Here is a 14,644-nt window from a genome sequence, read left to right as displayed (position 1 = left end):
GGAAGGAGTTTTGGTAGTTTGCTTTGATTTTCTTTTAGTTTATCTGGATTATTCCAGGGTTGTAATTCAGATTTTATGTTCCGTCCATTTGGATGTATAAACTTTGTTATCGTTTAATTTCAATGAAGTGCCATTTCCCTTTTCCTCATTCCTGACAGTTTTATTTTTGTTTTCTTTTCTTCCTTGTACAGCTCTTTTTATGTTGGTTTCAATAACATGACATGCACAAGGAATCTTCGGCCCAGTCTTAAAAGCCAATCTAATTCAAAAATAGTAATTCAAGAAATAGAGTGTGATAATGAATAGGAATACGAAGAGGATGAGGCCTTTGAAAAGATTAGTAAAGAACTAAGCCATTTTGAATAAAAACCCAAGCCTAACCTGAGTGATACAGAAGCAATCAATTTAGGGGACCTAGACAATATCTGAGAAACTAGGATAAGTGTCCATCTTGAAAATCAACTCAGGGAGGAGATAATTAAAGCATTGGTTGAATATAAAGATATTTTTGCATGGTCATATGATGACATGCCAGGTTTTAGCACTGATTTGGTGGTTTACAAATTGTTCACTGACCCGACATTCCCTCCTGTCAAGCAGAAGCTAAGGAAATTTAAAACTGATATGAGTGTGAAGATCAAAGAAGAGGTTACCAAGCAGTTTGATGCAAAACTTATTCGGGTCACTCGGTATCCCACTTGGTTAGCCAATGTAGTACCTGTGCCAAAGAAGAGTGGCAAGACTAGGGTATGTGTTGATTATCGTGATCTCAATAAGGCGAGTCCTAAGGACAACTTTCCACTGCCAAATATCCACATTCTGATTGATAATTGTGCCAAACACGAGATCGGGTCTTTTGAGGATTGCTATGCGGGCTATCATCAAATCCTAATGGATGAGGAATATGCAGAAAAGACGACATTCATCACACCGTGGGGAACATACTGCTATAGGGTCATGCCTTTTGGTTTGAAAAATGCTGGGGCAACTTACATGAGGGCAATGACAACCATATTCCATGACATGATACACAGAGTGATCGAGGTCTATTTGGATGATATAATCATAAAGTCCAGAAAGCAGTCTAATCATGTCAGAGGTTTTAGAAAATTCTTCCAAAGGCTTCGCAGGTACAATCTTAAGCTCAATCCTGCAAAATGTGCATTTATGTGCCATCTGGAACAATGTTGGGATTCATAGTCAGCCGTCGAGGTATCGAATTGGACCCGTCAAAGATCAAATCTATCCAAGAGTTTCCACCCCCAAGGAACAAGACTGAGGTGATGAGTCTACTGGGGAGATTGAATTACATCAGCAGGTTTATTGCTCAGCTTATGACAACTTGTGAGCCTATCTTCAAGTTGCTGAAGAAAGATGCTGCAGTCAAGTAGACAGATGAGTGTCAGGAAGCATTTGATAAGATAAAAGGGTACTTATCAAACCCGCCTGTGTTGGTGCCACCAGTACAAGGGAGACCTTTGATTTTGCATTTGACGGTCTTGGACAATTCCTTTGGCTGTGTATTGGGTCAGCATGACATCACCGATAGGAAGGTGCAAGCCATCTATTATCTCAGCAAGAGGTTCACGTCTTACGAGGTTAAGTACACTCACTTTGAGAGGACATGTTGCGCCCTAACTTGGGTAGCACAGAAGTTGAAGCACTATTTGTCCTCTTACACTACTTACCTCATCTCTCGCTTGGATTCGTTAAAGTATATCTTTTAGACCCTATGCCTACAGGGAGGCTTGCAAAATGGAAGATCTTGCTCACAGAATTTGACATCATAACTGCGATGAAAGCCTAGGCATTGGCCGATCATTTGGCTGAGAACCCAGTGGATGAGGAATATGAGCCTTTGAAGACTTACTTCCCTAATGAAGAAGTCATGCACATTGATGAGTGGGGACCAGTTGGGGAGCCAGGGTGGAAACTTTTCTTTGACGAAGCTGCTAACATGAAGGGTGTTGAGATAGGAGCCGTACTTATTTCTGAAGCGGGGCATCACTACCCTATTACCACTCAACTTCGTTTCTACTGTACTAACAACATGGCTGAGTATGAGGCGTGCATTTTGGGTTTGAGATTGGCTGCATACATGGGTGTCCAAGAAGTCTTGGTCTTGGGAGACTCGGACCTTCTGGTTCACCAGATCCAAGGGGAATGCGAAACATGGGATTTAAAACTCATACCGTACCGACAATGTTTGCATGATCTTTGTCAACAATTTCAATCAGTAGAGTTAAGGCATATTCCAAGGATCCATACTGAGGTTGCCGATGCTTTGGCTACTCTAGCGTCAATGTGACATCACCGAGATAAGGCTTATGTTGACCCTTTGCATATTCAGGTCCATGATCAGCATGCTTACTGTAATATGGTGGAAGAAGAACTTGACGGTGAGCCTTGGTTTCATGATATCAAGGAATATATTAGGATGGGGGTGTATCCAGTACAAGCCACAGGTGATCAAAAGAGAACAATTAGGCGGTTGGCAAGCAGATTTTTCTTAAGTGGAGGGGTTTTGTACAAAAGGACTCCAGATCTTGGACTGCTGAGATGCATAGATATTAGGCAGGCCATAGCTATTATGACCGAAGTACATTCTGGAGTCTGTGGACCGCACATGAGTGGGTACGTGCTGGCAAAAAAGATTCTCCGAGCAGGTTATTATTGGCTCACTATGGAGCGAGATTGTATCAGTTTCGTGCGTAAATGTCATCAATGCCACGTGCATGGAGATTTTATTCATTCTCCACCATCTGAATTACACACAATGTCTGCACCATTGCCTTTTGTTGCGTGGGGCATAGATGTCATTGGGCCAATTGAGCCATCAGTATCAAATGGGCACAAGTTCATTCTAGTAGCCATTGACTATTTCACTAAGTGGGTAGAGGCTAAAACGTTCAAGTTCGTAACCAAGAAAGCGGTGGTTGATTTTGTGCACTCAAATATCATTTGTTGGTTTGGGATACTAAAGGTGATCATTACAGACAATGGGCTAATCTCAACAGTCATCTGATGAAAGAGGTATGTCAGCAATTCAAGATTACACATCGCAATTCCACCTCTTACCGTCCCAAGGAAAACAGAGCAGTTGAGGCGGCCAACAAGAATATAAAGAAGATACTTCGGAAAATGGTGGAAGGTTCCAGGCAATGGCATGAGAAGTTGCCTTTTGCATTGTTGGGTTATCGCACTACTGTTCGTACTTCAGTAGGGGCAGCTCCTTATTTGTTGGTATATGGCACTGAGGCGGTAATACCTACGGAAATTGAAATCCCGTCCCTTCGAATTGTCGCTGAGGCCAAAATTGATGATGATGAATAGGTCAAAACTCGCTAGGAACAGTTGAGTTTAATTGATGAGAAAAGATTAGCAGCAGTGTGTCATGGCCAGTTGTATCAACAGAGAATGACAAGAGCATATAATAAGAAGGTGCGTCCACGGAGGTTTGAAGTGGGTCAATTAGTATTGAAACGTACCCTTCCTCATCAGGCTGAAGCGAGAGGCAAGTTCGCCCCAAACTGGCAGGGGCCGTTCATCGTGATGAGAGTATTGTCCGATGGTGCTTTGTATTTAATAGATATAGAAGGCAAATGTGTAGAAATGGCCATCAGTTCTGATGTGGTCAAAAGATATTATGTATGATCTCTTCGGTTAAATTGTATTTGTTTGTAATTGGCATATTTTGAAGATTGGAATGACGAAGGCATTTTGTTCTGCTATCTAAACACTTTACCCTTTGTTACCCCTTTGAGCCTTATTTATTTTCTTTCATACCCTTCTTTCAGAATTAGTAGCAAAGATTAGAAATGCAAGCGTGAAAATAAGTAAAGGAAAAAGAGAAAAGGAATAGAAGAAAAAGAAAAAAAAACAACAACAACAACCCAACAAAACAACAAAAAGAGAAAAAGAAGAAAGAAAAGAAAAGAGGAGAAAGAGGAAGAAAAGGAAAGAAAAATCACAACAACAAAATAATTCCTATGACATGAGCTACGTTCGACCTGATTCCTTTTAAGGATATGTAGGCAGCCTCACGGTTCGGTCTCATCAAAACAAAATCCAAAAGTCCCCGAGCAACAAACTGGGGCAGAAGTTATGGTTGTTGTGAGAAATCTGATTCCGAAAGTTGTAATTTTTAACCTATTTGAATTGTTTCGAGCCTTTGATACCCTTTCTTTCTAACCCTATCCAAAAGCCTACATTACGGTCCAAAGAAAGACCTTCTGATCAGTCTTCGAGAAATGCCAAGTCGAGCAGGTAGGGGTGATTCATATCAGGGGCAGCACTTTGGTCCAAGCAGAAAAATAATGAAAATGAGAGTCTTATTGGTGAAAACCCTCATGGGAACCGTAAGGCAACGGGAGCAGAGAGAAATCAAAAATGAGAGAGTCTTATTTATGAAAACCCTCACGGGCACCGTAAGGCGACGAGAGTTGAGAGAAATCAAAAATGAGAGAGTCTTATTGGTGAAAACCCTCACGGGCACCATAAGGCAACGAGAGTTGAGAGAAATTAAAAATGAGAGAGTCTTATTGGTGAAAACCTTCACAGGCACCTTGAGGCGAAAGTGAGTAGAGATATGAACAAAATGAGAGAGGTCTCTTGGTGAAAACCTTTCAGGGCACCGCAGGATGAACAAGGTCAAGGTTTGGGTGAAGAAATCAGGTTGTGAAGTTCCGGGGCAACAAAGTATGGCAACTGAAAGTTGATCTGTTAAACAAACTGGGCCGATTAATCCAAAATGCATGTCAAGATCATTGGTACCAGCTGTTCTGCTCAGATAAGACTCTTTTCTTTTTCCCTTTTTAGCAGTCACCCAGTTTTGGGTTCTTCTTATCCCTAACTCTCAAAGTCATTGTATTTCATTTCTTTTGGGGTTTATTTTTTCTAAGATGTTTCAATGTAAGTCTTGTTCAAAGTAAATGAGAAAGGATTTCAAAGCTCATTACCAACTTCCAAAATTGCGAAGCACAGTTTGGCCAGAACATACCAAAGAAAACATGATGTAAAGTGGGATACAAAGAATCACCGGAAGTTTCATCGATGGAATAATTTGGTAATGTCATGGAAGATGCAAAGGTTCAGATAAATGGACCAGAGGTGTAAAACAACAGTATGGGTATAAAAGACTCTGGTCGTCAAAGGTCATGGGGTTTGAAAGTCAGACAGAAAGTCAAGCGGTTCAGGGCCTAGTTCGGGAAAGCAGTTCTAAACAAAACATGGCAGCGGAGAGACCTTCAGCAAGAATGCCATCAACTAATCACCCTTTTAAACTGACAAGATTTTCCTTTGACTGAAACAGGGGCAGAAAAATTCGTTTGTTTCGAAGGAATTCTCCGTAAGGGAAGAGCAAGCACTAATCAGGTTTGACCGTAAACTTTCAGGACCTTCCTGGAGAATGTGGCTTAGTTAAAATTCAAAACAATCATGAATAGCATAGAGGAAGGTAAGTTGGTTTCAAAGTTTGCATGTTTTAGATAGGATTCAATTAGCAGTTTTCAGGACCCTCCTGGAAAATGGGTCCTAATTTAAAATTCAAAACAATCATGAGTAGCATAATCCAGCATAAATATACCCCAAAGGAATATAAGTTGGCTTCAAAGTTTGAATGTTTAAGATAGGATTCAATTAGGAGTTTTCAGGACCCTCCTGAATAATGGGATGTAGTTTTAAAATTTGCTTGGATAACAAGACTTAACATAAGACATACCTTCAGAAGACATAATTTAGCTTTAAAATTGTCATTTAAATAGGAGTTGTCAGGATCCTCCTGGATAACAGGATCTAGCTTTCAAATTCTTGATAATGTTTGGTAACATGATTCAGTTTAACACTTACATATGTGTCCAGATACCAAACTGGGGCAGAAAGTTTTCTTTGTTTTTGTCTATTTTGTTGAAGTCAGGAGCCCGCCTGGAGAACAAGGGAATACATTTCAAGTCAGCAGTCAAGAGCCCGCTTGGAGAGCAGGGAATACATTTCAAGTCAGTAGTCAGGAGATCGCCTGGAGAGTAGGGAATACATTTCAAGTAAGCAATCAGGAGCCGGCCTGGAGAGCAGGGAATACATTTCAAGTCAGCAGTCAGGAGCCCGCCTAGAGAACAAGGGAGTACAATTCAAGTTTTAGCTTTCAAGTTCTTATTGATATTTGGTAGTATGATTCATTTTACACTTACATATGTGCCCAGATACCAAACTGGGGCAGAAAGTATTCTTTGTTTTTGTCTATTTTGTTGAAGTCAAGAGCCCTCCTGGAGAACAAGGGAATATATTTTAAGTCAGCAGTCAGGAGCTCGTTTGGAGAGCAGGGAATGCATTTCAAGTCAGCAGTCAGGAGCCCACCTGGAGAGCAGGGAACACATTTCAAGTCAGCAATCAGGAGCCCGCTTGGAGAGGAGGGAATAGATTCAAGTTTAGCAGTCAGGAACCCACCTGGAGAGCATGGAAATACATTTCAAGTCTAGAAATTAGGAGCCCGCCTGGAGGGCATGGGAATACATTTCAGGTTTAGCAATCAGGAGCCTGCCTGGAGAGCATGGGAATACATTCAAGTTTAGCAATCAGGAGCCCGCCTGGAGAGCACGGGAATACATTTCATGTTTAGCAATAAGGAGCCCGCCTGGAAAGCATGAGAATACATTCAAGTTCAGCAATCACAAGCCCGCCTGGAGAGCATGGGAATACATTTCAAGTTCAGCAATCAGGAGCCTACATGGAGAGCATGGGAATACATATCAAGTGCAGCAATCAGGAGCCCGCCTGGAGATCAGGGAATACATTCAAGTTCAGCAGTCAAGCGTCCACCTAGAGAAAGGGAAAACATCTCAGATTACAATTCAAGGCGGCAACAAAGGGATCTCACCGGGAGAATACAAGTCAATAAGGCAACAAGAACCACAAGAGCAAGTTTGAAGATATAAATAGGATCTCTTGTAACTCATAGATCATAGTCTAGTCTAGATTCTTTTTATTTTGACATGGTGTAATAAGGGGGTTCAGTAAGCAGTAGCAGCAGCAACAACAACAGTGAAATCATAGCTTTATGGTAGTCCCAGCTACCAAACATTCCTGAACTACACTGACCTGGTTAATTTTTAGCCAAGGATATGTAGGCAACCTCGGAAGCAGGGTGCAGTCAAATCTTTCAAAAATGCTTCCCACGGGGTATTCAAACGGGCAAAAATCGCTCGTATCCGCTCACTTTATCTTTGCACGAAACTCTTCATAGCAAAGAGGGGAAGCTATGAGCACGTGATTTTTGCCCTATATGAGTTACTCCCACAAATTCAAAACAAAAAAATTTCTTTCAGTGTTTGCAATTTTGTGGATTTTTGTGACATTTTCTATTAATTGTTTGCATTTTTGTCTGGCATTTTAATTAAGGAAAAATACAAGAATATATGTGCATTTACTTTTAGGATTTAATTTTTAGCATTTTATGATTAATTGAGTAATTAAGTTATTTTATAAAAAGGGATAATCACAAAAGTAGTCATTTTGCACCTTTTAATTTTAATTTGTGATTTTTGAGTTAGTTCTTCCTTAATTTATTAATTGTGATAATTATCATTACGTTTAATTATTAATTTTAGGTTAATTAGATCCTATGAATTATTTTAGTTTTTGTTTAATTTGAGAAAAAAATAAAAAGAAAAAGAAAAAGAAAAGGAAAAGGCACTAAAAAGAATTAATGGAAATGAAGAAAAGGAACTTGGGCCAAATTAATTGAATCATCTCCAAGCCCAAACCCCTGTACCCTTGAAACCCGTCAAAATTGCCCCAATACCCGGCCCAAAACCACCCTGACCCGGTCCACCTTCTCCCCTCACCGTCCCAATGACCTCGTTTCGTTTAAGGGAGATCAGGATCGTGGAGGTATTCTTCATCCGACGGTTGGGAAGCCGGGTCTACCATGTATAAAATTGTCCAAACGCACCCCCCTACCCCCTCATCGACTATTTCACAGAGACTCTAACCTGTAAACCCTAACGCCGCCGCCTCCATTTCCACCGCCTCAAGGTGGCGGCACCACTACCAAACAACCCCAAATTAACACCCTGAAGCCCCCATTACCTCCTCTCTCTAAATCCTTAACTCATACCCTTCGAATCCTTCCCGGCTCCATCGAATATTGAATCTGGGGATAGGGTTCAGAGCCCCAAAAGTTCAAAGTGTTCCAATCCTGAATTCTATGGCTTGCATGGTTACCGGCTCTAGTATTCAAGTGTCAGGCTGCCGATTTTTCTACAAAATAACATTAGTCGCTTGTTCTTGATAAAGAACAAGCGATTGGTATTATATTCTGGCTCTAATCGAAGAGGCAGTCACGAGTGCAAGCAGAGTCGGTGAGTTTCTTTCTTCTCTTTTGTTCGTTCTCCTATTCTTCTTCTTCTTCTTCTTCTTCTATTCTTCTTTTCTTCGAGTAATTCAATTGAAAGACGAGCAAAATTCTGGCCAAGATAAAACCTGGTTTTTTATATAGTTTGATCTTTTCTAGGTTTTACCCTTGATGTCGTTTGGTCATGCTTGATGAATTCTGTGTTTTTCCTCGTTAGTTAATCATTTAGTTTAATCTAACTAGACCGAGGGTTTAATTTAGTTCAATTTTGCGTTAATTAGTACTTTAGCTAGGGTTTTAAATTGTGAGAAAATTGTTTATTTGTTTCTTTGCCATTCGCCTTAATTTGATTTGGGTTGGGGTCATCATGACATTTGGGCTTTGAATCATTTCAGAATCCATTCCCAGAGCTCGAATAGATTTTTTGGGCCAATGTTTGTGTAACCATTGGGCCGGTTAACCCATGACCCAACTGAGGCTAAGGGGTAATTTCAGGGTCCCAAAGGGTAGTACAAGTAATCTAGCTAGGGAATCTCTTGGGTAACTGATTTAGAAACTTCTAGTAGGGGTCTTCTATGGAATTTTAGACTTTAGCTTGGGTATCAAGTCAGAAAATGAGGGATTAATTGGCAAAAATGAAATTAAGGGGGGACTAGAAGTGCAAAACTAAACTCTCAGGTTTGCCCTATTTGCTTGCCTATAAAGGCATTTCATTCTTGCCTTGCAAGGCAGAATCAAGAGCTGAAAATTAAGAAAAATGCTAAAATTGCAAAAAATTATTGTTTCATAGACTTTGAGTATTTTTTATTCTTTCAATTTCTGGATAACAATAGAAGGCTGAGTGGTTGAAACACTCTCAATTTACTTTGATTTCTGAGTACTGAAAGTTGTTGGTTCGTCTGAGCATGAAAATGATTTGATTTTGGTTGGTTTTCAAGAGCTTTTGGTTCGATTTTGGTTGTCTTTTGGTTGCTGAACATTGTTTGGGATTTCTGTTGATTTTAACCTGCCTCAAAGCTGGTTCCCCTTTTGATTATTTTTGGGCTAACACTGCAACTAACACTGGACTACTGCTGCTGATTCCTCCTTCTTCTTATTCTCTTTGCTGTTGTCAGGTACATTCTCTTGAAATTCTACTGGATGTATGTGTCATAATGAAGATGAAAGTGAAAGTTTTGGAACATGGCAGCTAAATCTGTTTTGTTTAGTTTTATTTTTCTTCGTGGTGTTTATATGCTGGATCAGTTAATTCATTGTAGTTTAGCCACTCTTAGTACGATTAGCTAAATTTGTATGTTGTAGTTAAACCTTAGGATTGTTGGTGATATGCTACAGACAGAAATTTGGTGAATGCATAATTTCTGAGAGTTTTCTTTTTGAGCATTGTTGGCATTAAGATGTGTTGAGTTAAACATCCCTGTTACTTCACTGGTTTCATTTTGTGTGTTAAAATCATTTAGAATGAGGATTCTAAACAAAGGAAATGGTTATAGAGGGGAAGTTATTGATATGTGTACGTTGAATATGAGTGGATTATGATTAATATGCACATCGTGGTGTAAAATAGGTGTGTAAAAGCTGAAATGGTAGAAAGTTGATTAGCATGTTCAAATGTGGGGCAGTTAGGGAAGGTGCATAATTTCTTAGCTTTCATGGTTCTCCATAGTTGTAAGTTTTTTCATGTTTTCTTTAATTAGAATCCAAAGGTATAGACAAGAAGAATAGTTCAAAAAAGGTTTCGTTTGGTTTTAATTAGTCCCTGATGCTCCAAAGGTCGTGCGTTGTCAAAGACTCAAACTCGAGTCGTGTTATGTATTGGTCTCAGCGACGGCTTTCTGAATTTGTGGCACTTTAGGCGCTCATTTGAGCTTTGGAGACTCAATATCGAGCTTGGGGCTCATTATTGGGCCCAAAATAGGACAGGCCCTTCCTAATGAGACTTGGGCCACCTTTTTTCGTTGGGTTACTAGTTTATGCTGAGCTGAATACCCCTTTTTCTAATAATTAACTTTCTATCGTGTAAGTTTCTCAATAACCTGAATAAAACCTTTTGTTACATTTAGTAGTAATGAATTGAATTCCTTTAAATAATTGGGAGGCGAGCTATACTAGATAAGACATAGTCTATGTCCCTCTGAGCTTTAGTTTGAATATCCTTTTAAAATGGAATCGAGGTACGCCGCGCCAAATAAAATCTCAAATGCGCGGCCCTCATTTAATCCTTTCTTTTAAAATACTTAGAACTCGAGGCGTGCCATTTAGAAAATTCACATGGCCCTCACAAAGTTAAAAACTCGTAGTAACTTTAGGCGCGTTGTTTTAATAATATTACCTTCCTAAACTCGGGTGCGCATTTATGTGACCCAAATCCAAATCTCAACAATGTCGAAATATGTCGAAGACCGCGGGTGCATTTATGTGACGTGGTTCTAGACGTATTTTGACAGCGTTGAAATATTCCTAAAAGTGAATAAAAGTGGTTAAAAGTTAAAATTTGTACATAGGTTTAAAATGTTTCTAAAAATCAGATAATTAAGCCGAATATAGTAGTTGAGCGACCGTGCTAGAACCACGAAACTCAGGAATGCCTAACACCTTCTCCCGAGTTAACAGAATTCCTTACCTAGATTTCTTGTTCGCGGACTATAATACAGAGTAAATCTTTCCTCGATTCGGGATTTGAACCGATGACTTGGGACACCATAAATCTCCCAAGTGGCGACTTTGAATCTTTAAATAAAAGTAATCTCATTTCGATTGTCCTTTAAATGGAAAAAACTTCCTTATACCCTTTTGGGCGTAGGTATAAAGGAGGTGTGACATAACTTAGATGTTTCTAATTCCAATGTAAACCTTGTTATCTTCAAAATTCTATAAAATGAAATCAATATTTCATCGTTCGTCTCTTTTTATTCTTTCTATTTTTTGTTACTTTTTATTATTTGTTCTTTCAGTTCTAATAATGCAGCTTTAAATAACATGACATACTTGCGGACTTCACGCCCAGATCCAAACATGCTGTCTGATTGTGAAATAATGAATCAAGAACCGGAATATGATAAAGAAGAGGCTTTTAGGAAAATAAATCGAGAATTGGAACAATTTGAGAATAAACCTAAGCCGAACTTAAATGAAATCAAGCCGGGTAATTTGGGTAATTCTGAAGAAGTCCAAGAAACCAAAATAAGCATTCACACAGATGAAAGAACCAGGGACGCATTGATCCAACTTTTGTTTGAATTCAAAAATGTGTTTGCTTGGTCCTACGATGATATACCAGATTAAGCGTCGATTTGGTAGTCCATAAGTTTCCGACCTACCCCGATTATCCCCCTGTCCAGTAAAAATAGAGGAAGTTCAAAATTGATATTAGTGACAAGATTAAAGAAGAGGTCACAAAACAGTTGAAGGCAGGAGTGATCCGAGTGGTCCGATACACCACATGGGTGGTCAATGTGGTTCCCGTACCAAAGAAAGACAGGAAAACTTGAGTGTGTGTTGACTACTGATATTTGAACAAAGCAAGTCCCAAGGACAATTTTCCTTTGCCAAACATCCACATCCTTGTTGATAACTGCGCCAAACATGAGATATAGTCTTTTGTGGATTGTTATGCAGGATATCACTAGGTGTTGATGGATGAAGAGGATGCGGAAAAGACAGCCTTCACCACACCCTAGGTCACCTATTGTTATAGGGTCATGCCTTCTGGTTTGAAGAATGCCGGGGCAACTTATATGAAGGCCATGACTGCCATTTTTCACGACATGATGCACCAAGAGATGGAGGTGTATGTAGACAATGTGATCATCAAATCCAGAACACAGGACGATCATGTACGTGACTTGAGAAAGTTCTTTGAGTGGCTGCGTAAGTATGATTTGAAGATAAATCCGGCTAAATGTGCATTTGGATTTCCATCTGGGAAACTTTTGGGATTTATAGTCAGTCGGAAGGGCATCGAGCTAGACCCAACAAAGATAAAGTCTATTCGGGATTTGCCTCCTCCAATAACTAAGAAAGAGGTTATGAGCCTGCTAGGGAGGTTGAACTATATTAGCCCATTCATTGCTCAGTTGACTTCTACATGTGAACCCATCTTCAAGTTGTTAAAGAAAGATGCAGCAATTGCATAGACGGATCAGTGTCAAGAAGCTTTTGACAAAATCAAAGAATATTTGTCGAACCCGCTAGTCTTAGTCCCACCTGAACCTTTGTTTCCGTATTTGACTGTCTTGGAGAATTCTTTCAGATGTGTCCTCAGGCAACATGATTTGACCGGGATGAGAGAGCAAGCAATCTACTATTTGAACAAAAAGTTCACAAGTTATGAAGCCAAATACCCTGTTGGAAAGGACTTGCTACACCCTAACTTGGGTCGCTCAGAAGCTTAGGCATTACTTGTTGGCCTTTACCACTAACCTCATCACCAGGCTGGATCCTTTAAAGTACATATTCCAAAAGCCGATGCCAACAGGGAGATTAGGAAAATGGCAGATCCTGCTCACTAAATTTGACATAGTCTATGTCACCCGCACGGTAATGAAAGCCTAGGCTTTAGCGGATCACCTAGCTGAAAACCCTGTTGATGATGAATACCAGCCCTTGAGTACCTACTTCCCAAATGAATAGGTAAATTCAGTTGAGATGACATTAGAAGACATCAATGCTTGGAAAATGTTCTTTGATGGAGCTGTGAACGCAAAAGGCATTGGAATTGGGGCAATTTTGATCTCACCCACTGGTCAGCACTATCTAGCCACATCCCGGCTTCGGTTTTTCTGCACAAACAACACCACCGAGTATGAAACCTGCATTATATGTATGAATATGGAAATCGACCAAGATGTTGAAGAACTATTGATCATGGGGGATTCAGACTTGATTATCCGACAAGCTCAGGGTGAATGGAAAACTCGAGATGTCAAGCTTATTCCATACAGGCAATGTGTGGAAGACCATAGCCAGCTGTTCAAGTCAGTCGAGTTTAGGTACATTCCTCATTTTCACAATGAGTTAGCCGAGCACTTGCTACTTTGGCCTCGATGTTGCCGTATCCAGGCAATCTCCACATTGACCCATTAGAGATCCAAATCCGAGAAAGGCATGGTTATTACAATACGATTGAGGTGGAACCAAATTTTCAGCCATGGTATCATGATATCAAAAAAAAATTGAAAATGAAAGAATATCCCGAGCAAGCCAATGGATACCAAAAGAGAACCATTAGAAGGCTTACTGGCGGTTTCTTCTTGAGCGGTGAGGTCTTGTACAAAAGGACTCCAGATCTCAACTTGCTAAGATGTGAGGATGCTGAAGAGGCAGGAAGAATCATGCATGAAGTGCACACAGGGGTGTGTGGACCCCACATGACAAGGTATGTTTTGGCAAAGAAGATCATTCGAGCTGGCTATTACTAGATGACTATGGAAAAAGACTGCTTCTATTTTGTCCGAAAATGTCATCAGTGTGAGGTACACAGTGACTTGATTTATGCACCGCCTATAGAACTACATCCCATGTCAGCACATTGGCCGTTTGTTTCCTGGGGTATAGACAACATTGGGCCGATCGAGCCAAAAGCTTCAAATGGGCATAGATTCATATTGGTCGCTATCCACTACTTCACAAAATGGGTTGAGGCAATTACTCTCAAAGCTGTTGCTAAGAAAGCAGTGGTAGACTTCGTGCATTCCAATATCATCTGTTGTTTTGGTATTCCTGGAACTATCATTACGGATAATGCTATAAACATGAATAGTCACTTGATGAGGGAGATATGCGAGCAGTTTAAGATCACGCATCGAAATTCTACCCCTTATCGGCCCAAAGCCAATGGTGTTGTCGAAGCAACAAACAAGGACATCAAGAAGATTCTAAGAAAGATGATCCAAATTTCCAGGCAATGGCATGAAAAGTTGTCATTTGTATTGTTGGGATATCACACTATTGTGCGCACATCAGTCGGAGCAACCCCGTATCTTTTGGTTAATGGCACTGAAGCCGTGATACTCACAGAAGTTGAAATCCCTTCTCTTCAGATCATTGATGAAGCTAAAATTGAGGACAGTAAGTGGGTCAAAACCCGTCTGGAACAGTTAACCTTGATTGATGAAAAACAAATGGCCGCAGTCTGCCACGGGCAATTGTATCAATAAAGAATGGTCCGTGCTTACAACAAGAAAGTACGGCCTAGGAACATTGAAGTGGGGCAACTCGTTTTGAGGCGTATTCTCCCTCACCACCAGGAAGCAAAAGGAAAGTTCGTTCCTAACTGGAAGGGCCCATACATTATCA

At 40.2% G+C, this 14,644-nt stretch overlaps 1 protein-coding gene across 1 annotated transcript; it reads left to right on the top strand.

Annotated features, from left to right (window-relative positions):
* The first annotated feature begins 12,994 nt into the window (after window positions 1-12,994).
* Window positions 12,995-13,432, top strand: LOC142180790 (uncharacterized). Its single transcript, XM_075252864.1, has one exon. The coding sequence runs from the start codon at window positions 12,995-12,997 to the stop codon at window positions 13,430-13,432; it is 438 nt and encodes a 145-aa protein (XP_075108965.1).
* The last annotated feature ends 1,212 nt before the right edge of the window (window positions 13,433-14,644 follow it).

This window comes from Nicotiana tabacum, chromosome 5, assembly GCF_000715075.1.
Source record: "Nicotiana tabacum cultivar K326 chromosome 5, ASM71507v2, whole genome shotgun sequence".
In the NCBI taxonomy this organism is placed as follows: Eukaryota; Viridiplantae; Streptophyta; class Magnoliopsida; order Solanales; family Solanaceae; genus Nicotiana; species Nicotiana tabacum.
The sequence above is the reverse complement of the archived record's forward strand: the minus strand, read 5'-3'. Positions and strand labels throughout refer to the sequence as shown.

What these genes read in the sequence shown, in the direction of transcription:
- LOC142180790 (XM_075252864.1), top strand. Translation starts at nt 12,995, where the DNA reads ATGACATTAGAAGACATCAATGCTTGGAAAATGTTCTTTGATGGAGCT.